At 38.8% G+C, this 26,558-nt stretch overlaps 1 protein-coding gene across 1 annotated transcript; it reads right to left on the bottom strand.

Moving 5' to 3' along the window:
- Positions 1-10,957: 10,957 nt before the first annotated feature.
- Positions 10,958-26,354, bottom strand: ARHGAP36 (Rho GTPase activating protein 36). The gene is given in 16 exon segments (XM_039864926.1): positions 10,958-11,038; positions 11,040-11,122; positions 13,147-13,271; positions 13,404-13,430; positions 13,432-13,490; positions 13,727-13,857; positions 13,860-13,902; positions 14,091-14,239; positions 21,545-21,695; positions 23,435-23,483; positions 23,702-23,774; positions 23,777-23,890; position 24,065; positions 24,133-24,368; positions 24,882-24,947; positions 26,108-26,354. Coding segments are annotated over 16 exon segments (1,635 nt in total).
- Between the last annotated feature and the right edge of the window lie 204 nt (positions 26,355-26,558).

Below are 26,558 nucleotides of genomic sequence, written 5' to 3'. Positions count from 1 at the left end.
TTAGCACCCCCATAGTGGAGACGTCATCAAACTAGATAAAAGAGGTCTCTCAGCCCAGAAGATACCCTGAAACTCTACCTCCCCCAACTCGCAGTCTCACCCAAACCACATCCAGGTGTGTCCTCAACAAGTCAGGTTTTCCTTGCTGAGCACTGCCAAGACTCACACTTGTGGCAGCAGGCCTCAGTTTCTGGTGTGTTTTCTTGAGGCAACTATAAGCATAACATCTATGGATTGCTTGCTGAATCATAACGGGTGGCCCTGGAGGGGCACAGGCTGGGGTTAAACTTGGCCCGAAGCTGAACCCCTCTCAGGATTGTGCTACTGGATACCTACTACACAAATCTACACTAATAAGACCAAGAAATGTAGGAGCTTTGCTTAGTACATAGAAACAAACACAGAAAGGCAGCCAAAATGGGGAGACAAAGAAGCAGAAACCATCTGAGAGAACAGAACAGAGATCCAGGAATAATGGAGTCAAGCAATCTAACAGATGCAGAGTTCAAAACACTGGTTATAAAGATGCTCAATGAACTTAGGGGAAGTGTAGATGAATTCAGTGAGAACTTTAACAAAGAGATAAAGATGTAAAAATGGAAATGGAAATTATAAAAGGGAAATAGTCAGAAATTAATAACGCATTATCTGAAAGATGAAGAGGATATTAGAGGGAATCAACAGAGTGGATAAAGAGGAGGATCGAATGACCTATATAGAAGATGGGGAAGCCAAAGAGACTCAATCAGAATGGCAAGAAAAAAAAAAGCCAAGACTATAGTAATAATATAAGGAGCCTATGGGACACAATTAAAAGTAAAAATATACGGTTCCTAGGGATATCTGAAGGAAAACGAGATGTTGAAGAGCTATTTGAAGAAATAATAATGGAAAATTTCCCTCGCCTGGTAAAGGAAATAGACATACAACCCCAGAAAGCTCAGAGAGTCCCAAACAAGTGGACCCCACAGAGGCCCGCACCAAGACACATCATAATTAAAATGCCAAAGGTTAAAGACAAAGAGAGAATCTTAAAAGCAGTAAGAGAAAAGCAGTTAGTTACCTACAAGGGACAACCCATAAAACTGTCAGGTGATTTCTCAAAAGAAGCTATGCAGGACAGAAGGGCTTGGCACAAAATCTTTGACGTGATGAAAACCCAGAATCTACAGCAAAAAATATTTTATCTAGCAAAGCTATCATTTAGAGTTCAAGGACAGATAAAGAGCTTTCATACAAAAAGAAGCTAAAGGAATTTATCAACACCAAGCCAGTATTACAGGAAATGTGGGAGGAACTTCTTTAAGAAGAAAAAAAATGTATTAAAAACAGGAACAAAGAATGGTAATAACTACATTCCTATCAACAAGTATCTCGAATGGAAAAGAATTAAGTGCTCTATCCAAAAGACACAGTGGCCGAATGGATAAGAAAACAAGACCCCTACATATGCTGCCTACAAGAGACTCACTTCAGATTAAAAGACACATAGAGACTAAATGGAAGGGGATGGGAAAAGATATTGCCTCGATGTACCTAGAGGGTATTGCACTGATGAAATCTGTTGAATAAAGACAAATATTGCATGATTTTACTTACATGTGGAATCTAAAAAACAAAATCAATGACAACAAAAGCAGAAATAATCTCATAGATACAGAGAATATTTAGAGGGCTACTAGATAGGAGAGGATTGAGGGACAGCAAAAAAAAGGCAAAGGGGATTAAGAGGTACAAATGGATAGTTGCAGAATAGACATGGAGATGTAGAGTGTAGCTTGGGGAAGATGATTGTAATAAATATGTAAGGGAGAAGAGGGTTCTAGATTTAGTAGGGTGATAGCTTCACGAGTTATGCAGATCTCTGATTATTACGCTATACAACTGACAACTATAATTGAAAAAAACCTCATTGAATTGTACAATGTAAATACAAACAAATTATTGTTTATTATATTTCAATAAAGCCACAAAAAAAAAGAAAAAAAAAGAACCAGGGAGAGATATATCTAAGAAGAGTCCTTTGATTCTACAGAAAATTAAGTTACCTGTGGGATTTAATAGATGCCTTTGATCAGATTGAGGAACTTTCCTTCTACTCATTGTTTGTTGAGTGTTTTCTTTTGAATAAGTGCTGAATATTGTTAATTTCTTCAGCAACAATTGAAATTGTCATGTTGTTTTATTTTTTATTCAATTAATATGCCATATTAGATAGATTGATTTTCATATGTTAAACAAACATAGAATTCCTGGAATAAATCCTACTTCATCATAATGTATAAACCTTTTTATGTTACTGGATTCAGTTTGCTAGTATTTTGTTGAGGATTTTGGGTCTATATTCGTAAGGAATAGTGGTCTGTAGTTTTATTTTCTTACATCGTATTTCTCTGGTTTTGGTATCAAGGTAATATTGGCTTCAACAAATTAGTTGGGAGTGCCATCTTCTATTTTTTGAAAGATTTTAAAATGGATAATATTTAAAATGTCCATGTTTCAACCAAAAATTGCAAGATCTACAAAGAAACAAAAAATGATGGTCTATTCATAAGAGAGAAAAAAAAGAAATTTAGAGATGCTGTCCTTGAGGAAGCACAAACATTAAAATTTCTAGACGAAGATTTTAAATCAAATTTCTCAAATATGCCACTTTGAACATGGATAAAATATCTATATAGAAGACGCAGAAGTAAATACAGGGCTTGAATAACTTAGAAAACCAATTAGACCTAACAGATATCTGTAGAGCAGTACATCCATCGATAAAAGAATGCACATTCTTCTCAAGTGTACATGGGACATTATCTAAGATAGAATATATGTTAGGCCACAAAACCAGGCTCAATGCATTTTAAAAGTTTTAAATGTTACGAAGTAACTTCTTTGACAGCAATAGAATGAAACTAAAATCAATAACAGAAGGAAAACTAGAAATTACTTAACAAACGTGGAAATTAAATAACACACTCTTAACCAATGGGTCAAAAAAGAAATCAAAGGGGAAATTAGAAAACACTTTGAGATAAATGAATATGAAAACACAACACATCAAAACTTATGGCTAATCAGTGCTCAGAAGAAAAATTGTAGCTTTAAATGTCTTCATTTTGAAAAAAAGGAGCCTAAACCTATAACTCAACTTTTCACTTGAAGAGACTAGTAAAAGCACAAATTAAACAAAAGTTAACAGAAGAAAGAAAATAATGAATATTAAAGCAGAGATAAATGAAATAAAGAATTTTTTTTTAAATAATCAGGAGCTTCCAGTCAGGAAGGTGGAGTAAGTAAATGCTGTGCTTGCCTCCTCTCAAGATCACATTAAAATTGCAACTAATCTACAGAACAACCATCATTGGTAATAACCTGAAGTCTAGCTGAACAGAAATCCGACAACTGTAGACACACAGAAGAGACCATTTTAAGACTGGTACAAAGGGCAGAGACATGGACGAGCTGGTCCCACACCTACAGGTGGAAGTTGAGAATCAGGAGGATATCTCAGGTATGCAGATCCTCTCACAGAAGAGAGAGGTCCCAGCCCCATACTGGGCTCCCCAGCCTGGGGTTCCAGTGCGGGGAAGTGAAGTCCCCCACAACTTCCAGCTGTGAAAACCAGTGGAGATAGTGGCTGAGTGAGACAGAGGTCTGCTGAAGTCACAGATTTTCCTCTTAAGGGGCCCTTGCTTGGACATACTCCCTGACAGTCTCCCTTACTCTGAGCTCCAGTGCTGAGTCAGCTGCTCAAAAAGCACCAGAAACATACAAGGAAGAACCGAATTGTCTGGCTTTGGGGACAGGGCTGGAAGGGCAGCTTTCTCCCGGACAAAAGTGCTAGCAGAGTATTGGCCCTCTGTTGAGCCCTCCACACTCCCCACATGCAGAAAGGAAGCCACCATAACTGAGCTTCCATAAATCTGGCTAACACCGGTGGCCCTGCCCTAGTGATTACTTGAGATTCTGTCCCACACAACTTGTGGGCCCACACAAACTGTTTCCAGTGGCTTTTCCATAAAAATTACTTGTCTTGGCTCATGCTGCAGATCTCCTAAAATCTCTCAAAAATTCACAAAACCTGAGCAAGCAGCATTTGGTCTTAGTGTGCCCCATACCTCTTGCTGAGCAGCCCCAAGCCCAGCTCTAGCAGCAGTCTGCCTCGGTTTGCAGTTTGGCCTTTCAAGACACTTCCATGTCAAGCGTGGATAGCAGCCATCTGTGGATTGCTTGTTTGGTGGCTCATGCAAGGTGGCCCCAGGAAGTGCACAAGCTGCTGCTGAAATTGGCCTGAGGTGGGGCCAATTGTTCAGTGGTCAGGTTTAGTCTGAGCTAGAATATCACCCAAGGCCACATCTGAGAATGACGCACCCAAAGGGCAGACTGGGCAGGCACCAGGGCTCTGCTAAAGTGAATCTTGGCCCTCAGGGTCAGGCCCTGGACAACAGCTCCTCCACTGTAGTCACTGTCAAGTCTTCATAACCAATCAGCCCAAGGGTCAATCTCTCCTATTGTTGTGCAAATAGCAACTAAAGCTCAACTACAACAGGAGGGCACACAAACACATACAAAGGACATACTTGTAACACCCAGCTCAGGAGACCAGGGAGACTGCCACTAGACTCCACAAGACACCTCTTACATCAGACTGGGAGCTATAGCAGCCCTACCTAATGCAAAGAAACAAACACAAGTAGGTATCCAAAATGGGTAGACAAAGAAACATGTCTCAAACGAAAGAACAGAAAAAAAGCTCCAGAAAAAGAACTAAACAAAAGAGAGACATGCCATCTACCAGATGCAAAGTTCCAAACACTTATTATAAGGATGCTCGGTGAACTTAAGGGAAGAGTAGATAAACTCAGTGAAACTATAAAAAAAAAGAAAATGTAAAAAACAGACATAGAAAACATAAGAAGAACCAGCCAGAAATGAAGAATATCATAACTAAAATGAAGAATATCTAAGGAAGAATCAACAGTAGATTAAATGAAGCAGACAATCAAATCAGTGACTAAGATGATAAGGTAGCAGAAAACACCCAATCAGAACATCAACAAGAATGAAGAATCCAAAAAATGAGGGTAGTTTAAAGGGCTTCTGGAATAACATCAAGCATACCAATATTCTTATCAAAGGAATACCAGAAAGAGAAGAGAGAGAGCAAGGGATTGAGAATATTTTAAGAAATAATGATGAAAACTTTCCTAATTTGTCAAAGGAAATGCACATACAAGTCCAGGAAGCTCAAAGAGTCCCAAACAACATGACCCCAAAGAGGCCCACACCAAGACATATCATAATTAAAATGCCAAAGGTTAAAGACAAAGAGAGAATCTTAAAAGTAGCAAGAGAAAAGCAGTTAGTTATCTACGAAGAAGCTCCCATAAGACTGTCAGCTGATTTCTCAATGGAAACTTTGCAGGGCAGAAGAGCTTCATTGAGGGCTTCATGGAGGGCAGGAAATATTCAAAGTGATTAAAAGCATGGATCTACAACCAAGATTACTCTACCCAGCAAAGCTGTAATTTAGATTTGAAGAATAGACCAAACTTCTCAGACCAAAAAAAAAAAAAAAAAAAAAGCTGAAGGAGTTCATCACCACTAAGCCAGTATTAGAGAAAATGTTGGAGGGACTTCCTTACAAAGAATAAAAAAGATAAGAGTGTGAATAATAGCATGGCAGTAACTACATATCTATCAACAATTATTCTAAATTTAAATGGATTAAATGCTACAGTCAAAAGATAGTTTGTCTGAATGGATAAAAAAACAAAACCCTTACATATGCTGCCTACAAGAGACTCAATTCAGATCAAAAGATATACACAGGCTGAAAGTAAAAAGATGGAAATATTATCTCATAAAAATAAAAATTAAAAAAAAATCTGTGGTAGCAATATTTATACCAGACAAATAGACTTTTTTTAAAGAAAGTTTATAACAAGAGACAAAGAAGGCCCAGTATTTCCATTTTTGGGTATTTATCCAAAAAAACCCAAAACACTACTTCGAAGGGAACTATACATCCATATGTTCATTGCAGCATTATTTACAATAGCCAAGATATAGAGGCAACCTGAGTGTCCATCAATGGATGAATGGATAAAAAAGAGGTGAGATGATAGATGATAGATAGATAGATGATAGATGATGGATAGTTGATAGATAGATAATGGATAAATAGATGATAGATAGATAGAAAGATAGATGAGAGAGAGAGAGAGTATAGATAGATGGATAGATGATAGAGATATAATGGAATATTACTCAGCCATACAAAAATTTTAAAAAGAATGAAATCTTGCCATCTGCAGTAACATGGATGGACCTGGAGGGTATTGTGCTGAGTGGAGAATGTCAGACAGAGAAAGACAAATGCCATATGATTTCACTTACATGTGGAATCTAATGAAAAAAATAAACAAAACAGAAACAAACTCATAGATACAGAGAACATTTTGAGGGGTGCCAGATGAGAGGGGTGTTGAGAAGGTGGTGAAAAAAGTGGAAAAAAATTAAGAAGTACAAATTGATAGTTATAAAATAGTCATGGGGATCTAAAGTATAGCACAAGGAATATAGTCAATAATATTGTAGTAACTACACATGGTGTCAGATGGGTACTAAATTTATCATAATGATCACTCTGTAAGTTATATAAATGTCTAATAACTATATTGCACACTTTAAACTAATATAATATTATATGCCAACTATAATTTTAAAATGAAAAATTTATTTTAGAAAAAGAGTGGTGAGAGTAGACACCCTAGTATTATTCCTGATCTTACAGGAAAAGTTTTCACTATTCAGTATAATGTTAGCTATAGGTTTGTCATATGTGGTCTTTATTATATTGAAGTATGTTCTTTCTATATCTAATTTGTTGAGGGTTTTTATGTTGAAAAAATGTCGAAGTTTATTAAATTCTTTTTATGCATCTGTTGAGATGATCATATGATTTTTTGATAATTTATGAAAGTATAGTTGGCATGCAATATTATATTAGTTTCAGATGGACAACAGTGATTTGAGATTTATAAACTTTATGATGTGATCACCACAATAAATTTTGTAATCATCTGTCACTGTGAAAAGTTATTACAATAGCATTGACTATATTTCCTGTGTTGTAGACTACATCACCATATCTAATTATTTTATAATGGGAAGTTTTAATCTCTTATTCTCCTTCACCTTTCACCCATTCCCATCACCCTCCTCTCTGGCAACCATCACCTTGTTCTTTATATCTATGAATCTCTTTTTGTTTTGTTTTGTTTGTTCATTTGATTTTTTAAGATTCCACATAAAGTGAAATCATATATTTGTCTTTCTGTGTTTGACTTATTTCATTTAGCATAGCACCCTCAAAGTCCATCCATGTTGTCACAAATATATATATATATATTTGTTTAGAACTGTTGTAGTCAGTTCTAACTCAATTTGCCCTGATATCCTGGCTAGCTAAGGAAAGAAGTGAAGACAAGTTGTCACAAATATATATATTTGTTTAGAACAAGTTGTCACAAATATATATATTTGTTTAGAACAAGTTGTCACAAATATATATATTTGTTTAGAACTGTTGTAGTCAGTTCTAAATCAATTTACCCTGATATCCTGGCTAGCTAAGGAAAGAAGTGAAGACAAAAAGGATCTCGTAGATATAAAGAACAAGGCTATGGTTGCCAGAGAGGATGGTGATGAGAATGGGTAAAATGTGAAGGGGAATAAGAGGTTAAAACTTCCCATTATAAAAGTCTTGGAGGCAGTGAACACCTCATTGAAGCCAAATAGCAAATGATGTAGGACCCAGCCACTGTTGAGTTTGACTGACGATGGGCTATTGGAGTTGAGTCTTTTAGAAATAAATTCATGCTCAGTGATGCCAAGTGACTGGAGCTGGTTGAAGAGCTAAGAATTTAAAAGGCAGGAAGATGAGTCCAGGGTGTGTGGGATGGGTCCTTCACATGTGTATTGTTGAGGTCATCTAGGATGAGGACAGGACTTGGAGTCTCAAGCCTGTTGATATGATCCTTAAATATTGGGAAGAGAGAGAGAAATGCCCACATCTAATCACCACTCTCAGTCCCAAACTCTTGGTTAGTAGTCAGCCCTGGGTATGAATACAAGGAGGACAATAGGATCAGGAGAAAACCTGGTTTTAGGGAAGGCCAGCTAGTGAAGGGAATGTTTTGAAATAATCTACTTTTTTGTTTGTTATCAGGTTTATTTGTTGATTTTTCGGCTGAGTGGAAAAAGCACAAGTAAACTCTTCCAGGGACACATTTTACCATTTTAGCTTCATAAAGTCCTGGAATGGCAGTCTGAAGGCCTGCCTGAGTCTTAATCAAGATCTTTGACCTCTGGTAAGCCATCATGAGCCAAAGTGTGACCATAAATCGAGAGAGTTGGAATGGATAAGCTCGACGTTTTTCACTGGTTTTAATATCTAGAGGCTCTAGATACAACTCTTAGTGTCTGCCTGAGATATCATACTTATTTTATAACAGCTTGTCTACCTGGAGAAAAAGTACATATTAGGAAAGAACCTGAAGCTTGCTTATTAAAAGTGCAAATCCTACCCAAAAAATACTGACTGTAGACATCACAATGCATCTTTGTGTCAGTGAAAGAATCCTAAAATGGGTGGGCCAGTATAATCAAGTGGTTAAACATTCCAGCTTTGGAGACTAGCTACTTTCCACTAATCAGATGTGAAATTTAGGCAGGTTATTTGACCTTTCTGTATCTCATTTTCCTCAATAAGAAAGTGATGATGACAGTAGTATGTATCTCATAGAGCTGTGAATATTAAATAAAATGATACATGTATATCTTTCAACAATGTCAGACACTTTTAGAAAAACTAGAAAAACTCAATGTGTGTTAACTACCATTATAATTATTATTATTATAGGAGAGGCCAAATATTGCATTTTTGCTGTCTAAAGCTCTGCATAAGAAAATAATATAAAACATGTAAAAATAAATAATATCCACCATTCTACTTTCTAGAGCCCTGTCACTACCATGGGAAATTTCATGTCATGATGTCATGAAGTTTCAAGCTTTTAAGAAAGGTTGGCGTTCCCACCAATGAAACAGCAGCACATTCTTTTAGCCTTGGAAATTATGTCTCCATATGTTTCTAGATTTTTATTTTTCACCAATCCAGGGGGAATTACTCAGTTTAGGATACCTAATAATCTCTCTTTTTATTTCCCCTCCTTCCCCTTTAGAGACCTTCTTAACCTTTATTCTTTTCCCCTACCTCTTTTTTGTCCCTCCTTAACCATGTATTCTACTTTAACCCTTCCATTCTCTTTATTCAGTTACATCTATTCTTCTTTCTTCCATCCACCTTATTCCCCTTTATTCCACATCACCCCTTTCCATTCTACATCACCCTCTCCCCTTAATTCCCAATCATGCCCTCTTCTTTATTCCATGTCAATCCCTCCCTTTTATTCCAAATCACCTTCTCTCCTTTTTTCCACCTCAACACCTTCTCTTAATTCCACATCATGCTCTTCTTATTTCAATTCACCCTCCTTATTCCACTTCTCTCCACCTCCTAATTCCATGTCACCCCTTCCCTTTTATTCCGCATCACCCCCTTTATTCCACTTCTCTCCAGCCTCTTATTCCACATCATCTCTTCTCATTTATTCCACATCACCCCCTCCTCTTTATTTCACTCACTTCATTCCTTTATATTATGTCACCCCTCCCCCTTATTCCACATCACCCTCTTCTTTATTCCTCTTCCCCACCCCTTTTACCTCTTCAGCTCCAGAGCTTCCCAGCTCACCAACAAAATTTCAAATTAAAAAAAAATACACAATAAGTCATGAATATGCTGCTGTCACAATTGATGTTTATTAATTATTAAATGCCAGAGAAGTTTTAACAATCACAAATCTTCAAGCTCTGCAGCTTTTACTCATTATGTGATTGATTTCTATCCCTCAATATGGTATGCTCTTCATTTTATGGACCTTAGCAGTTGTTACCTCTCAATACTAGCTATAATTTTGGATGTCATACATAACCCATATTTGTGTTATCAGAGCATGTCCAGCAAATTTGTACAGTCCTGAATAGAGGAACTACAGAGACACAGAGACAATAGATAAGATTGTAATCAGGTGATTTTAACTACTTGGAACTATGTGTCCCTATTTAACAAGCTGTTTTTCTGACAACAGGGTGTGAATGTCAGCTGTCTCTAAAACAAATCCCGAGTATAAAGTTAAAAAAAAAAACAATTCTCTCTAACTTTTAATCAAAGAAAAGCTTATCAGACTTACACTTGACAATGTCATGTTGCCGTTGCCTAAGCAAAACTACACAGAATTTTGGGAGTGGCTGCTTGATGAGCCATTGGTCTAAAGGATTTGGGGAAAAATGTCCTGAGGTGGTGGAGTTGCTGCGGGGACACGGCTATGAGTTGGTGTGACATGGTTTAGCATTAATTATTTGTCAGCTATCAGTAGGCTGACCTAACATCCTAGCATGCCTCTTGAGGGCCTTTCCAGTTGAGCTCTCAGGAGGAGGGAATGAAAGTCAGGAAAAATATGCAATCCCCTTTGGGGGAGGAAAGCACTTCGAGATTTGCAAGCTTCTCTGGGGAAGGTGTTTACCACAAATTTCACATCAATTAAAGGAAGGGCTATAGTGTGGGAAAACCAGGGTCAGGGGTAAAAGAGAAAGGCAAAATAGCACCAGGGAACCCGGGAATGACACAGAAACATCTCTGCTGAAGGGAACAAGTATCCCCAGTGAAAGGGTTAGCAGTGTGTTTGGAATTCTCAGCTTGACCTGAGCATCAGGTGGACCTCCTTCTCATCCCTCAGATCTTTACCTTCAGTACACACTTCTTAATGTTTCCTGTGACATGCCAGGTCATCCCCACCCTTTTCCCTTGTCTGGCACCTTATACAAAGAACAACGTCTAAGGAAAGAAGTAGCCTATGCCAGTTTTGGCCTCCTTTTCCCGGGGCACACGAAGCAATGGGTGTTCTTGCTCCAGAATGCGGGGGGGGGCGGTTACCCACTCCTTCCTCATCGTCATGGAAATGGGTAGTGCCTGAAGGCACAGCTGGCTCCTCAGAGGAATCTGGAAAATAGTAACAATGTTAACTCCTTATGTTTCTACACTTCATACTTTGCACAAAACTCGAAGGACTAATACCTAATTCTGAGCTTCAAATATAATATGAAGCAAGAAGTTAGAGCAAGGATGATTATCCCCTAAAAATTGCAACCTAACAGTAGAATATAGATCTCTAAATCTAGGCCCACTGTAGAAACTGGGGTGGGGTTAGGGTGGATGGCTTGGTTAGAGAACAGAAAGAGTAAGGGAGATACCCCATCCTTAGAGCAAATGGACAATACATCCAGGGAGGCCAGGAAGAATGTGGCCTCCTAACAATCTCCACCATCCTGCAAGCAGGCTAATTTTACTTTAAAAAAAAATAGTAACAAAGCTGGAGCCGGAAGCTTATAGCACTTCATGGCAGGAAGAAAGCAGGTGTCGGTTCAATGACTCTGAGGAGGACTTGTAGTTTTTGAATTGACCAGGCTGAGACTTGTTTTTAAAAAGGGTGGTATCTATAGGAAATGTAACATCTGCATTGTCTTTATGGAACTGTATTGCCTTTGGATTCTGAACTTCTTTAGAGAAAAAATAATTAGGCATTGGTACTGCTTGCACATTCATAATTTCTTCAAGGTTGACAGCCAGATCTGGCTGAAGGTCTGGAATTCTACTGGAAATGGAGACATCTTCAGGCTCTGGAGTCACACTGGTAACTTCATCTTCTTCAAAAATGTTGGCTCAGTCTTTCTGAGAATCTGGAATTTTGTTGTGAATATGAGCATTCTGGGGCTCTGGAACCATATTGAGAACTGAGTTTTTTTCAAGATTGAAGTTTTCTTCAAAATCTTGGATTCCACTGACATCAGAGGCTTCTTCATGTCCTGAGATTTCCTCAGCATCTGAGCCTTCTTCATTGTTTTGGACTCCACTCACATCTGAGGATTCTTCCTGGTCTTGAGTTTCGTCAAAATCAGAGACATCTTCAGGGCTCATTACCACACAGAGAGCTGGGACCTCTTTAGGGTTGCAGTCTTCTTCAGAACCTGAAATTCCATTGACCTCTAGAGTTTCTTCATGATCTAGAATTTCTTCAGTACCTGAGATTTCTTCATCATTTGGAACTCCATCAAGAGCTGGAACCTCTTCAAGACTGAAATCTTCTTCAGAGTCTGAGAATCCAATAACCTCTGGGGATTCTTCATAATTTGGGACATGACCACCAGAGGCTTCTTCAGGGCTTGGGACCACATGAAGAGCTGGGATTTCTTCAAAATCAAGGTCTTTGTCAGAGTCTGAAATCCCATGGACCTCTGGGGGATCTTCATAGTCTGGAATTTCTTCAGCATTTGAGGCTTCATTATTTGGGATTTCATCAAGAGCTGGAACCTCTTAAAGATTGGGGTCTTCTTCAGAATCTAAGTTTTCATCATTATCTAAGGCATCTGCATGGTCTGGGATTTCATTCATGTCTGAACCTTCTTCATTGTCTGGAGTTTCATCAGTGTCTGAGATGACTTCATTGTTCAGGATTACGTCAAGATAGGGAACTTCTGCAAAATCAAGATTTTCATAGTCTTCAAAATCTGGTCCTTCTTCAAGATCATAGTTTGCATTTTCTCCAGAGTTTGGAATTTCTCACTCATCTGGGGCTGGTATTTCTTCAAAGTCTGGGATTTCAATGAGTTCTGGAATTTCATCATCAGGGTCTAGAATATTCTCAAGTGGAGGAAGGTCATCAAAATTCAGAGTATCATTATCATCGTCATCATCATCATCTTCTTCATTAAGCTCTGGTATGTTTTCAAGATGTGGATTTTGAATCTCAAAGTCATTTAAGATCTCAAGACCTTCGACTTCTGCAAAGTCTACTCCTTGACTGAGACATTCAAATACTAACTTTTCATTGACTGTCACATCTTCCTCAGAGGACACATCTTCCTCAAGGAGCTCATCTTCAGCAAGAACTTGACCTTTAGGAAGGGCCTGACCTTCAGCAAAGACTTGATCTTCAGCAAGGGCCTGATCTTCTGCAAGGGTCTGACCTTCAGGAAGGAAATGATCTTCATCAAATGCCTTGCTTTGAGCAAGAACAGCAGCCCAGACTTCAGCAGAGTTTTCCACTGGATCAGAAAGTAAAGCATCCTCTCCCATCTTTATTCGTGCACTCCTAAATGAGAATGAATTTTAAAAAGTCAGTTCGTATGCTTAAGTTGACTAATATAAAGATGTCCTGTGGTTGGAAACTCCCCTAAAAGATTTTTCTTCAAACTAAGCATAAACAAGCCAAGAAAATACTCACTGGATCTTCTTCAAATTCCTGCATCTGGACTTTGGGACTGGATTTCCACACATGCTTAGCAACCTGCCTCTGAATATGGGGAGGCATCTGAGGGTAAATTAGTAATGTTAGCCTTTAGTGGACAACTTTTTTTATATATATACTTAACTCTATCAGGTACCCAGAACTGAAGACACCATGACCAACTAATGTGGGAAGAATTTCTGGACTGGGAGATTTCGAGGTGCCTTTGGCTACCCTCAGGTATGCACGTACAATGTTTCCTTGCCTTGTGAACAGAGAGAGAGAGCTGTGAAATAAATGTTTCCAAAACTTCCACTTACCTGGAAGAAGATATCCCAGTTATCAATTGCGGCTCAGACCACATTGACAGAAGCAATGTAGTGGTCAATTCCCAGTCTTGTTTCCCTGGACTCCTTCTTGGTAAATTTCCCCTTCTTCAGGAGAGCAGATCAAACACCAAGGCCAAATTAGTGGAAGTCATACAGTTGCCTGAAACCTAGGCAAAGGAAAGCAGAAAGTGGTTGATTCTGAGGTAATAATTGAAGTTATACTAATGAAACTTTTTTATTGTTGTCATTTTTCTTGTTTCCCTTTCTCTCTGTCTCTCTGGCTCTGTTTCCCTTATATACTCCCACATATATCCCCTACCACAGTTCTCACTAATCTTTCCCAGAGCTTTTTTACCAACTGCTCATCAAGGCCAATGGAGTCCTCACAGTTCTCAGTGATTTTATGCAGGGCCTTCCTCAGACACTCCAGGGCGTCACTGTGGCAGGGTGGCATCAGATAAACCAGAAATTGCAATGCAGAAAGATGATCCTGTGGCTTCAGAGCTACAGAAAGGAAAACAGGGATTGACTCAGGGGGCTAGCCTGACATCAAGAGAAATGTGATTCTTCTTGAAAATTACTGAAGGCTATGGAGAAAAACACCAGGCATCTGTTATTTGTTCATTCCCATAGCATTTAAGCTCAGAAACCATAAAAGCGGGAGGTGCTCCAAATAAAACCAAACCTCCTCTAAATAGAGTAGTTTTTTCTTTGCCCTGAAAGGACACACACAGCTTCAAGAAACTGGAGAAATTTCCAAACAGCAGAGTTATAATAGAATATTATGAGATAAAAGGAAAGTAATAAGACTCAAGATTCTGATGGACAGGCATGGAGATTTGTCTTGTGGCACAAAAGATAAGCCTTCTATGTGTGCACTTTTGAGTAAAGCTGATATAAAATTTTGCATATGAGGTGATCTCAGAAAAATGGCTGAGTGAGTGACATCCCAAGCTCTCTCCCCTTAAAACAACAATAAGCTGAATATCTAAAACTCAACAAAACGCCCAAACTGCACACCAGCACATCTTAGCGTGGGATCTGCACATAAGAGCTCCCACAGGTCAGAACCCTGGGTGTCAGGTGGTTAACTGGAAGAAACAAATAAACTGCCTCTCACAGCCAGAGCTCCCTGTAGGAGGAGGGGGAAGGGAGAAGGTGCGGCAACATCCTTGAACAGCCCTGCCTGGGAGAGCTGGGAGATACACAAGGCTCTCGGCTCTCCTTTAGATATGAAAGAGAAATAATGACTTTTCCAGGTATAAAAAATGACCTTTCCATACGAAGAATGCATTACAGGAAATACTGAAAGAGATCAGCTCACCTAACACAAAATGACCAAAAAAAAATACATAATTAGGAGTAAGGTGACTATCAGGCAAATAGAAGCAGAGGATTGCAACCCTTATTAAGAACAGGGCATTATAAGCTTAAACAATAAGAAGAGATATGATATAACAAGATAGTAATTAACATTCAGCATGCATAGGGACAAACCGAGACAATGACTAAAAAGGGTAGGATTCAAAGATCCATATTTGCAAAGGGGAATGGACATATGGTGTGCAGAAAAGAAAATGGATAACTGTGTATATATAACTATCATTTTCACATTCATAATGGTAAACATGCAACGAAGATTCAGAACTGAGTTATATAACATAAAATAAGAAGGATCAGAGTAAAAATCCACAAAAACCAACCAATATAAAGAAAACAGAAACACAAGGACAAGAAAGCAATGGAAACAGTGAGCTACCAGAAAGCAAAAGACCTCATATTTCAATAATTACCCTAAATGTAAATGGACTGAACTCACCAATAAATAGACACGGAGTTGCAGAATGCATCAAAAAACAAAACCCAACCATAAGCTACTTCCAGGAGATAAATCTCAGCTCCAAAGACAAATATAGACTCAAAATAAAAGGGTATAAAATGATATTTCAAGCAAATGGCATTCAGAGAAAAGCAGGAGTAGCAGTACTAATATTAGACAAAATAGACTTCAAAATAAAAAAGGTACTGAGGGACACTTCATAAAGATAAAAAGAATTATGCACCAGGAAGGCATAATACTTATTAATATCTATGATCCCAATCAGAGAGCCCTGAAATATGTAAAAAAAATTACTAACAGAACTAAATGGAGGAACAGACCAAAACATTATCCTAGTAGGGGACCTAAAAACCCTACTGTAAGATATGGACAGATCATTCAAAGAGAAAATCAATAATGAAATATCCTCAAATTACACATTAGACAAACTGTACATAATTGACATTTAAAGAGCCTTTCATCCCAAAACAGTTTTTTATACATTCTTCACTAGTTCACATGGAACGTTCTCAAGAATCGAACACATACTAGGACACAGAGATAGCCTCAACAAATATAAGAGGGTTGAAATCATACCACTCATATTCTCTGATCATAATGCTTTGAAACTAGAGATCAAGTGGAAAGACAAAGTGAGAAAAATCGCAAACATATGGAGATTAGACAACATGGTACTGAAGAATAACTGGATCAGAGAAGAAATAAAAAGAGAGATCAAGAGATACATAGAAAAGAATGATAACAATAGTACAACATATCAAAACTTTTGGGACACAGCAAAAGTGGTCATAAGAGGAAAGTTCATATCATTACAGGCCTATTTCCAAAAACAAGAATGAGCACAAATAAACAACTTAATGCTTCATCTTAGAAAACTAGAAAAGGAAGAACAAATGAAGCCTAAAGTCAGCAAAAGGAAAGAAATAATCAAAACTAGAGCAGAAATAAATAAAATTGAAAACAAACAAACAAGAAAATAGAAAAAAATAACTGCAACAAAGAGCTGGTTCTTTGAAAAGGTTAATAAAATTGACAAAACCCTGGCTAATCTCACTAAAGAAAGAGGAGAAAGAACACAAATAAATAAAATCAGGTATGAAAGAGGGGAAGTTATAACAGACACCACAGAAAGACAAAAGATTACACAAAAATGCTATGAAAAAGAATATAACACCAAATTGAATAACCTAGAAGAAATGGACCAATACTTAGAAAAATGCAATCTTCCTAGACTGAATCAAGAACCGGAAAATCTAAATAGATTGATCAGCAGTATGGAAATTGAAATGATCATCAAAAATCTACCAAAAAGTAAAAGTCCAGGACCAGATGGCTTCACAGTGAATTCTACCAAACATTCAAAGAAGATTTAATACTTATTCTCCTCAAAATCTTCCAAAAAATCGAAGAGGAGGCAATGCTTCCAAACTTATTTTATGAGGTCAATATTACTCTGATACCAAAACCTGGTAAGGATAACACATAAAAAAGAAAACTACAGACCAGTATCACTCAAGAAAACAGATGCAAATATCCTAAATAAGATACTAGCGAAGCGAATACAGCAACATATTAAAATGATTACAAACCACGATCAAGTGGGCTTCATCCCAGTAGCACAGGGATGGTTCAACATACGCAAATTGATTAATGTCATACACCACATGAACAAATTTAAAAATAAGAATATATTATCATATCAATAGATGCAGAAAAAGCCTTCAAAAAAATACAGCATCCATTTATGATCAAAATACTTAACAAAATTGGTCTAGAAGCAAAGTGCCTTAACATAATAAAGGCCATCTATGACAAACCCTCAGCCAACATTATACTTGAAGGTGAAAAACTAAAAGCCTTCTCTCTAAGATCAGAAACAAGACAAGGATGTCCACTATCACCACTGTTATTCAATATAACATTGGACATCCTAGTAGTGCAATCAGACAAGAGAAAGTTATAAAAGGAATCCAAATAGGAAACAATTAAGTCAAATTGTCACTATTTGTGGATGACATGATTCTCTTTATAGAAAACCCTAAAGACTCCACAAGAACACTACTAGAAACAATAAGCAAATACAGTAAAGTCTCTGGATACAAAATCAACGTTCAAAAATCCATAGCGTTCTTATACTGTAACAACGAAGTGTCAGAAAACAAAGTGGAAAAAAATAATTCCTTTTGCAGTTGCAACAAAAAGAATAAAATACCTAGGAATGAATTTAACAAAAATGTTAAATTTTCGTTATATATAATGAAAACTACAAGACCCTGTTAAAAGAAATCGAAGAAGATACAAAGAAATGGAAAGATATTCCGTGTTCTTGGGTTGGAAGAATCAACATAGTTAAAATGACAATATTACCTAAAGCATTATACAGATTTAATGCAATACCCATTAAATCCCATCCGCATTCTTTAAAGAAATAGAACAAAAGATCATCAGATTTCTATGGAAGCATGAAAGACCCCTAATTGTCAAAGCCATCTTGAGAAAAAAGAACAAGGTTGGAAGTATCACCCTGCCTGACTTCAAATTATACTACAAAGTTACAGTAATCAAAACAGCATGGTTTTGGCAGAACAACAGACATACGGACGAGTGGAACAGAATCGAGAGTCCAGAAGTAAACCCATTTCTATATGGGCAAATAATTTTCAAAAAAAAAAAAATCCAAAACCATACAGTGGAGAAAGGACAGCCCCTTCGATCAATGCTGCTGGGAAAACTGGAAAACCACCTGCAAAAGAATGAAACTAGACTATTGTCTATCACCACACACAAAAATTAACTCAAATGGATGAAGGACCTGAATATAAGACCTGAAACAATAAAATGCATAGAAGAAAACATAGGAACCAAACTCAAGAGAATTTTATGAATTTAACCTTAAAGGTAAGAGAAGTAAAAGCAAAAATAAATGAATGAGACTACATCAAACTAACAAGTTTCTGCTCAACAAAAGAAATCATCAACAAGATAAAGAGACAACCATCTGAATGAAAAATTTATTTGCAAGCAACACCTCTGATAAGGGCCTCATATACAAAATATACAAAAATGTCCTAAGACTCAATAACGACAACAAAAAACAATGATCCAATCAAAAAATGTGCAGAGGACTTGAGCAGACATTTCTCCCCAGAGGACATACAAATGGCCAACGAATATATGAAAAGTTGCTCAATATTGCTAGCTATTAGGGAAATGAAAATCAAAACCACAATGAGATATCATCTCACACCTGTTAGAATGGCTATAATCAACAGGACAAGCAATAACAAATGTCGGAGAGGATGTAGAGAAATAGGAACCCTTATACACTGCTGGTGGGACTGCAAATCGGTATGGCCACTATGGAAAGCGGTATGGAGGTTCCTCAAAAAATTAAGAAGTGGTCTACCATATGATCCAGCAATCCCTCTACTGAGTATTTACCCCAAAGACTTGAAAACTCATATTTGCACATCAATTTTCATAGCAGCATTATTCACAGTGGCCAGGACATGGAAGAAACTGAAGTGCCCTACGATAGATGATTGGCTAAAGAAGCTGTGGTACATATATACAGTGGAATATTACTCCGCCATAATAAGAGATGAAATACTGCCATTTTCGACAACATGGATGGACCTTGAGATAATCATGCTATGTGAAATAAGCCAGACAGAAAAAGTTGAATATCACATGATATCACTTATATGTGGGATATAAGCCTAAAAGCAACAAATTAGGAGGACAAACAAACAGAGACTCATGGACATGGACTATAGACCAGTGGTTACCAGAGGACTATAGAATAATGGTTTACTAGTGGGGTAGGGGATGAGTGGGAAGGTAGTTGGGTAAAGGGGGTCTAATATAGGGGGGGTAGGGATGGGTGAAGTGGGTAAAGGATCAAATATATGGTAGCTGAAGGAAACTGAACTTAAGGTGGTGAACACACAATAGAATATACAGATGTCAAATAATAATGTACACCTGAAAATTATATGATTATGTTAACCAATGTTACCTCAATAAACTTAATTTAAAAAAAAAGAAAGGTATAATACTCATTTTAAAGAAATCTAGGGAGATGCAAAGAAATGGAAAGATATTCTGTGTTCTTGGACTGTAATAAACAGCTAGTTAAAATGATCATATTACCTAAAGCATTATACAGATTTAATGCAATCTTCATCAAAATTCCATCGGCATTTTTTAAAGAAATAGAACAAAAAGTCATCAAATTTCATAGAAGCACAAAAGACCCCAAATTGCCAAAGCCATCCTGAGAAAAACGAATGAGGAAGGAGGCATCACTCTGCCCAAATTCAAAATATACTACAATGCAACAGTAATCAAAACGGCATGGTATTGACAGAAAAACAGACACATTGACCAGTGGAACAGAATCGAGAGTCCAGAAGTAAACCCATATTCATATGGGCAACTAGTTTTCGAGAAAAAAGCCAAAAACATACAGTGGAGAAGGGAAAGCCTCTTTAATACATGGTGCTGAGAGAGCTGGAAAACCACCTGCAAAAGAATGAAACTAGACTGTGGTCTATCACCACACACAAAAATTAACTCAAATGGATTAATGGACCTGAATATAAGACCTGAAATAATAAAATGCATAAAAGAAAATATAAAAACTAAACTCATGGACCTTGGACTTAAAGAGGATTTTATGAATTCGACCTCAAAGGCAAGGGAAGTAAAAGCTAAAATAAATGAATGGGACTACATCAAACTAAAAAGCTTCTGCTCAGCAAAAGAAACCGTCAACAAGGTAAAGAGACAACCATCCGAATGGGAAAATATATTTGCAAGCAACGCCTCCAATAAGGGTCTAATATCCAAAATAATCGAAGAACTCATATGACTCAATAACAATGAAAAATCAAACGATCGAATCAAAAAAAAAATGGGCAGTGGACCTGAACAGACACTTCTCCTTAGAGGACATACACATGGCCAACAAATATATGAAAAGATGCTCAATATTGCTGGCTATTAGGGAAATGCAAATCAAAACCACAATGAGATACCATCTCACATCTGTTAGAATAGCTATAATCAACTGGACAAGTAATAAGAAATGTTGGAGTGGATGCAAAGAAAAAGTAACCCTCATATACTGCTCATAGGACTGTAAATTGGTACAGCTACTATAGAAAAGAGTATGGAGGTCCCTCATAAAACTAAGAATTGATCTAACATGTGATCCAGCAAACCCTCTACTTGATATTTACTCCAAAGTCTTGAAAATCCATATCCGAAAAGATATTGCACGCTGATGTTCATAGCAGCTTTATTCACAGTGGCCAGTACATGGAAGCAACTGAAGTGTCCTACAGTAGATGATTCGATAAAGAAACTGTGGTACATATATACAAGGGAATATTACTCAGCTATAAGAAGAGATGAAATGCTGCCATTTGTGACAACATGGATGGACATCCAGAGAATCATGTTAAGCGAAATAAGCCAGATAGAAAAATTTGAAAATCACATGATATCACTTATATGTGGGATATAACCCTAAAAGCAAAAAATGAAAAGGACAAACAAAGAGATACCCATAGACATGGACATTAGACTAGTGATTGCCAGAGGGTAGAGGGGAGGGGGGAGGGGGCGATCTACGTTGTAAAGGGGGTCAATTACATGGTGACAGAAAGAAATCTAACTATGGCTGGTGAACACACAATGTAAATATATATGTGCCTTTCTGTTAAAGTGCACACCTGAAACTTATTGGATTTTGTTATACAATGTCACCATAAAAAACAATAAAAATAAAAATAATTTATTTAAAAAGGAAAGTAGTCTGGAGAGTTGCTATCATCTTCAGATGTTCATTCTGTCTTAGTTCTTTGAGATCTTACAGCTTGAGCTCTGTCTCTAGACCCTCACATCCCCTGTACTATTTCCTTTCCTTGCCCAACAAGGGAGAAGGTAGAGAGCAGAAGACACACTTGCTGTCAAAAGGAAGGACATATATAGATTATCTGGCAGCAGAGAGTCCTTAATGTTGCCAAAAAACTCCTTAAGAAGTGTAGCCACATCCTATACATTCTGAGTGTCATCCAGTACTGCATCCAGACCTTGATCACATTCTTCATGGAGCTAGAAAAAAAAAAGAATACGTGAATTGTCTGCCCTGCCCACTGTAGGCTCCCTCCTGGTCATGCTTTCATTAAGTCTCAGGCTTCATAGTAAGTAGCTGGCAATATAAAGATACATTGATCAATGGAACAGAATAGAGAGCTCAGAAATAAATCCACGCCTATACACTCACTTAACATATGATGGAGACAAGAATATACAATGGGGTAAAGACAGTCTCTTCAATAAGTGGTGCTGGGAAAATTGGATAGATGCATGCAAAAAAAAAAAAGAAGAAGAAGAAAGAAACTGGACCACCTTCTTACACCATATACAAGAATAGACTCAAAATGTATTAAAGACTTAAATGTAAGACCTAAAACCATAAAACTTCTAGAAGAAAACATAGGCAATAAACTCTCTAATATTGCTAACAGTAATTTATTTTTAGATATATCTCCTCAGGCAAGGGAAACAAAAGAAAAAATAAACAAATGAGACCACATCAAACTAAAAAGTTTTGTACAGCAAAGGAAACCATAAAACAAAATGACAACTGCCTAAATGGGAGAAGATATTTGCTTATGATACAGCTGATAAAAGGTTAATATCCAAAATATATAAAGAACTTGCACATCTCAACAACAACAACAACAACAAAACTCCAATTAAAAAATGGGCAGAAGACCTGAACAGATATTGCTCTAAAGAGGAAATACAGAAAGATAATAGATATATCAAAAGATGCTCAAGGTAACTAATCGTCAGAGAAATGCCAGTTAAAACCACAATAAGATATAACCTGACGCCTGTCGGAATGGCTATCATCAGTAAATCAAAGAAGAATAAGTTTTGGCGAGGATGCTGAAAAAAAAGGAACTCTCGTACATTGTTGGTGGGATTGCAAATCGGTACAGCCTCTGTGGAAAACAGTTTTGTGGTTTCTCAAAGAATTAAAAATGGATATGCCTTTTGACTCAGCAATTGCACTGCTGGATATTTATCCAAAGAATATCAAAACAATTATTTGTGAAGATCTATGCCCCCTATGTTCATGGTAGCAAAATTTACAATAGCCAAGATATGGAAGCAACCTAAATACCCATAAACAGATGATTGAATAAAGAAGTTATGATTCATATATACAATGAAATATTACTCAGCCATTAAAAAAATAAAATCCTACCATTTGCAATGACATGGATGGACCTAGAGGTTATTATGCCGAGTGAAGTAATTCAGACAAAGATAAATACCATGTGATTTCACTTATATGCGGAATCTAAGAAACAAAAAGAACAAACTAATAAAAGACTCACAAATATAGTGGACAATTTAGTGACAGACAGAGGGGAGAGGCATTGGGGGCTGGGAGAAAGGTATAAAGTGTTAAGGAAGTACAAATTAGTAGTTGATAGATGGTCACGGGGATGGGGAGCACAGCATAGGGAATGAAGTTAGCGTTAATGTAATGGCTAGGTGGACAGTCAGAGGAGAAAGAGCAATCAGGAGGATTGTTTTATAAAATATATAAATGTCTAACCAATGTACTGTATACTTGAAACTAATAATAAAATTAAATTAAGATAAAAAGAAAGTAGCTGGCAATATGGTGTGTCTAGGGGCTATAAAGAAGATCTTACTCTCCTCACCAGATGTGAAACTCTTATCATGTCTTTGGGGAAGACCCGGCCTCACCTGCCTTTTTTTTTTTTTTTTTTTTTACTTAAGGAACGAAAGTGTAAACATTGCCAATTTACCTCAAGTACTCTCTTCTCGGAGTATTCCAGAGTGAAAATCCCCACTGTGCTTAAGCCTGAAATAAAAGACCAGGAGATGCTAACAATCTCTGGTTCCCTTCCCTATGGCATCACTTCCCACCCACATCTGTATGCATCCAGACCCCAACAGTGGCAGTGGAATGTTCCAAGCCTTTCATCCTGCAACCTCTTTTCTCTCCCCATTTCTAGAACATCATTCTTTCTCTTTAATTGCCTCCTACCTTGATTTAAACATCATCTTCGGACCCCTTATCACGTTTCTCAATAAAATTGCAGCAAGCCTCAACAACCTGGGGGACTCGTTTAGCAATTGGATTTTCTTTTTGGATCCCAGAAGTCTCTGGCCAATTGGAAAGGAAATCCTGGAAAGCTGCAGGGTCTGCAGCAGCAGGGCCCCATTCTTCAGGTCAGCCAGGCTATCTACATATACTGCACCTTGTGGAGAAACCCAGACTATCTTAAAATGGGGGATTTGGAGGGTCGATTTGGACCTTCCTGAGGATCGCATCACATTTATAACAAGAGATAGTCTTTCTATGGTAAGTCAAGTACACCTCTCTAACAAGTTCTGTTCAGCTCTCCCTTTCCTCTGAGTATATAGGCCTTCACCCTCCCACTGTGCATTCTTGTACACCTCCGGCAGGGGCCCTGCCTGAAACCTGGAGGATTTAACTCACTCGATGCCCACAGCGAGTGAACTCTTGGGGTAAGGAAGGGTGATCCCCTCTGCAATTGAAAAAACGCCTGATGAAGCCAAACACTTTTTGCAGCCGGTTTCCCTGACAGCCGCTGGTAGCCTGACTCACAGATTCTTCAATTTGCATTGTGGCTCTTAGTTCTAGATGCTTGCGGAGGGTAAACTCATTCACCAGCACCTCTTCCAGACGAATGCCAAACATCTTGAGTGATATGGCTGGGGAGCCACGGAGAGGAAGAATGAGAAAAGTCAATTACCGGCTTAAACAAGGAGGAACTGCAGGAGCTATAGCACTCCTCAAGCAACCATCCGCAGTCAACCTCCACCCCTCCAGACCCACAGCGACTCTCCCTGGGGAATGAGCCAAAAAGACCCTGCAGTGGTTTGGCTGAAAGACTCAATCCCACCCAACTACCCCGACGGAGCTCAAGGACCCTGCCTTAAGTCCTGCCAGAGGGTAACCACCTTGAAGCAATGAGAACAGTTTCTTCTGAGCGATCAGTCTAGACTGGATCCAACAGCAAGGCTTACGCAGATTTGATGGAACCACCCCACGTCTGAAGTTAGTGGGCCATTTCCTGAAATCATCCCCTACGGGGTTACTGGGAGGAGAGAGTGAGTGCCGCCAGGGACAGTGGGCACCGCTTATCCTCCAGTAGCCAAGGACATAATACAAGAGGGGTGCAGCATGCCATTTTTTTTACTAAGGAATGTATGGGAACTCTTCACACTTCTGTTGTCCTTTCACAATCAGAAACCACTTCAACAAGGTGTTTGGGTGATCAGTGGGTAGAACTGTGGGAAGAGAAAAAGAAAAGGCACGGACACTCACACAAATAGGGTTTGATAAGTTACTGAAACATAGCAATGCATTGATCTGCAGGAATGGGGGCAAACATCTCTAGTCTAGTCTGCGAAAAGTATTTTGTTTCCTCTCAGCCTCAGTTTCCCCGTATGACAACGGAATTAATCCTATCTACCACATATGAGACTCCAAGAATTTAACCAAACCAGACCGACGATCTTAGGCGCGGCATGTGCACTGCACATCTTGTTAAGCACCAGTAGTAGCTCAACATAACGCTTAAAATATAAATTCCAGGGCTCTGGGCGCAGGGACAGTGCAACAGGCGAGGGGACGGGCTCTGCCTGCTGCACCTCGGAGAGCAGTCGTCGTTAAATTAGTGCGGGCGCGCTCACACCCAAGATGCGGTCGGCTCACTCAGCTGTCCCCGCGCTCCGACCCTGCAGCGGCGGCTGCCTACGGAGTCTCCTCAGCCTTTGCTTTGCTGCTTTTAGAATGTGCCCGCTCCGCACTCCTAGCAAACCTGTCACCACTGCACTTTTCATTAGGGCAGACGCGCCCCTCGGACCGCACGACTCCCTCCTGCCTCTCCTCAGCTGCGGAATCTACGCCTGCACCCCTAAGACCCCTGGCAAACTGGGCCCCCATCCGGTGCTTATTCCTTTTTGCTCCGCTGCATCCAGTCGAGCTGGGCAGAGCTCTTGGCTCACCACTTGCCGCCGTTTTATGTCAGGATTGGCGCGTCTCTCGCTGTCTCCTTTTACTCTCTGTCTCTTTACCGTGTGCCAGTCCTTTCTCAGAGTGTCCCTCTGCGCCTCTGTCCCTCTCTGACTCCTTGCACCACACCTGGTGCGTCTGTCTCTTCACCTGTCCTCCGTCAACCTGTCTGTCCCTGACATCTACTTGTCGGTCTTACTTCCCCTCAAGCCCAAGCCTTTCACCCAACTCAACTAATCTTTACCTCTTCTGCAAATCAGAAAACACCCTTCGACTCCCGCTTTTTCAGCTCTCCGTGTGCCAGGAGAACTGACCAGGTCTGAGACCAGGAGTGAGCCCCTCCTACTCTTTTCGACCCCCAACTCGCCCTATCTCGCCCCGGGGGGTACACTAGCCCGAGAGCGAAGGACGCCATACTCCAGGTACTGCTCACCTCTGTCAGGTCTGAATTCAGAAAGGAAATGTCTGGCCTCGAGTTCCTGGTAAGCAGTCTCTTGCAGCTTCAGACGCTCCAGCTCGAAGAGACTGTGTATTGATATCATCTTTGTCTTGCCCTCTGGGGTGTGTCTCTGGGCTCCTCCCAGGACTAAAAATATGAAGGCAGACAGCAACAGCAAAGGGGGCATGATTCTGGGGCACAGTGCCCTTGCTGCCTTCAGAAAAGGAATGTAACCACCCATTCTGGAATCGGATGATTATCAAGGCTACATCATCCAATTGTCACTGGACCTGGAAGAGGGAACTATGGGGAAGGGAGGGGTTTGATAGAGAAGAAGGGAAAACTGGGAGGCAGCTTCACCCTCAAGCAGAGCTGCCTCTGATTACTTATCTTTAAAGAAAAAAATCCAACTTAAAAAAAAAATCCAGCCCTGAACTGACAGTCA

This window comes from Pteropus medius, unplaced genomic scaffold (genome assembly GCF_902729225.1).
Source record: "Pteropus medius unplaced genomic scaffold, Ma_sr-lr_union100, whole genome shotgun sequence".
NCBI classification, from domain to species: domain Eukaryota; kingdom Metazoa; phylum Chordata; class Mammalia; order Chiroptera; family Pteropodidae; genus Pteropus; species Pteropus medius.
This window is presented reverse-complemented; position numbering and strand designations above follow the sequence as displayed.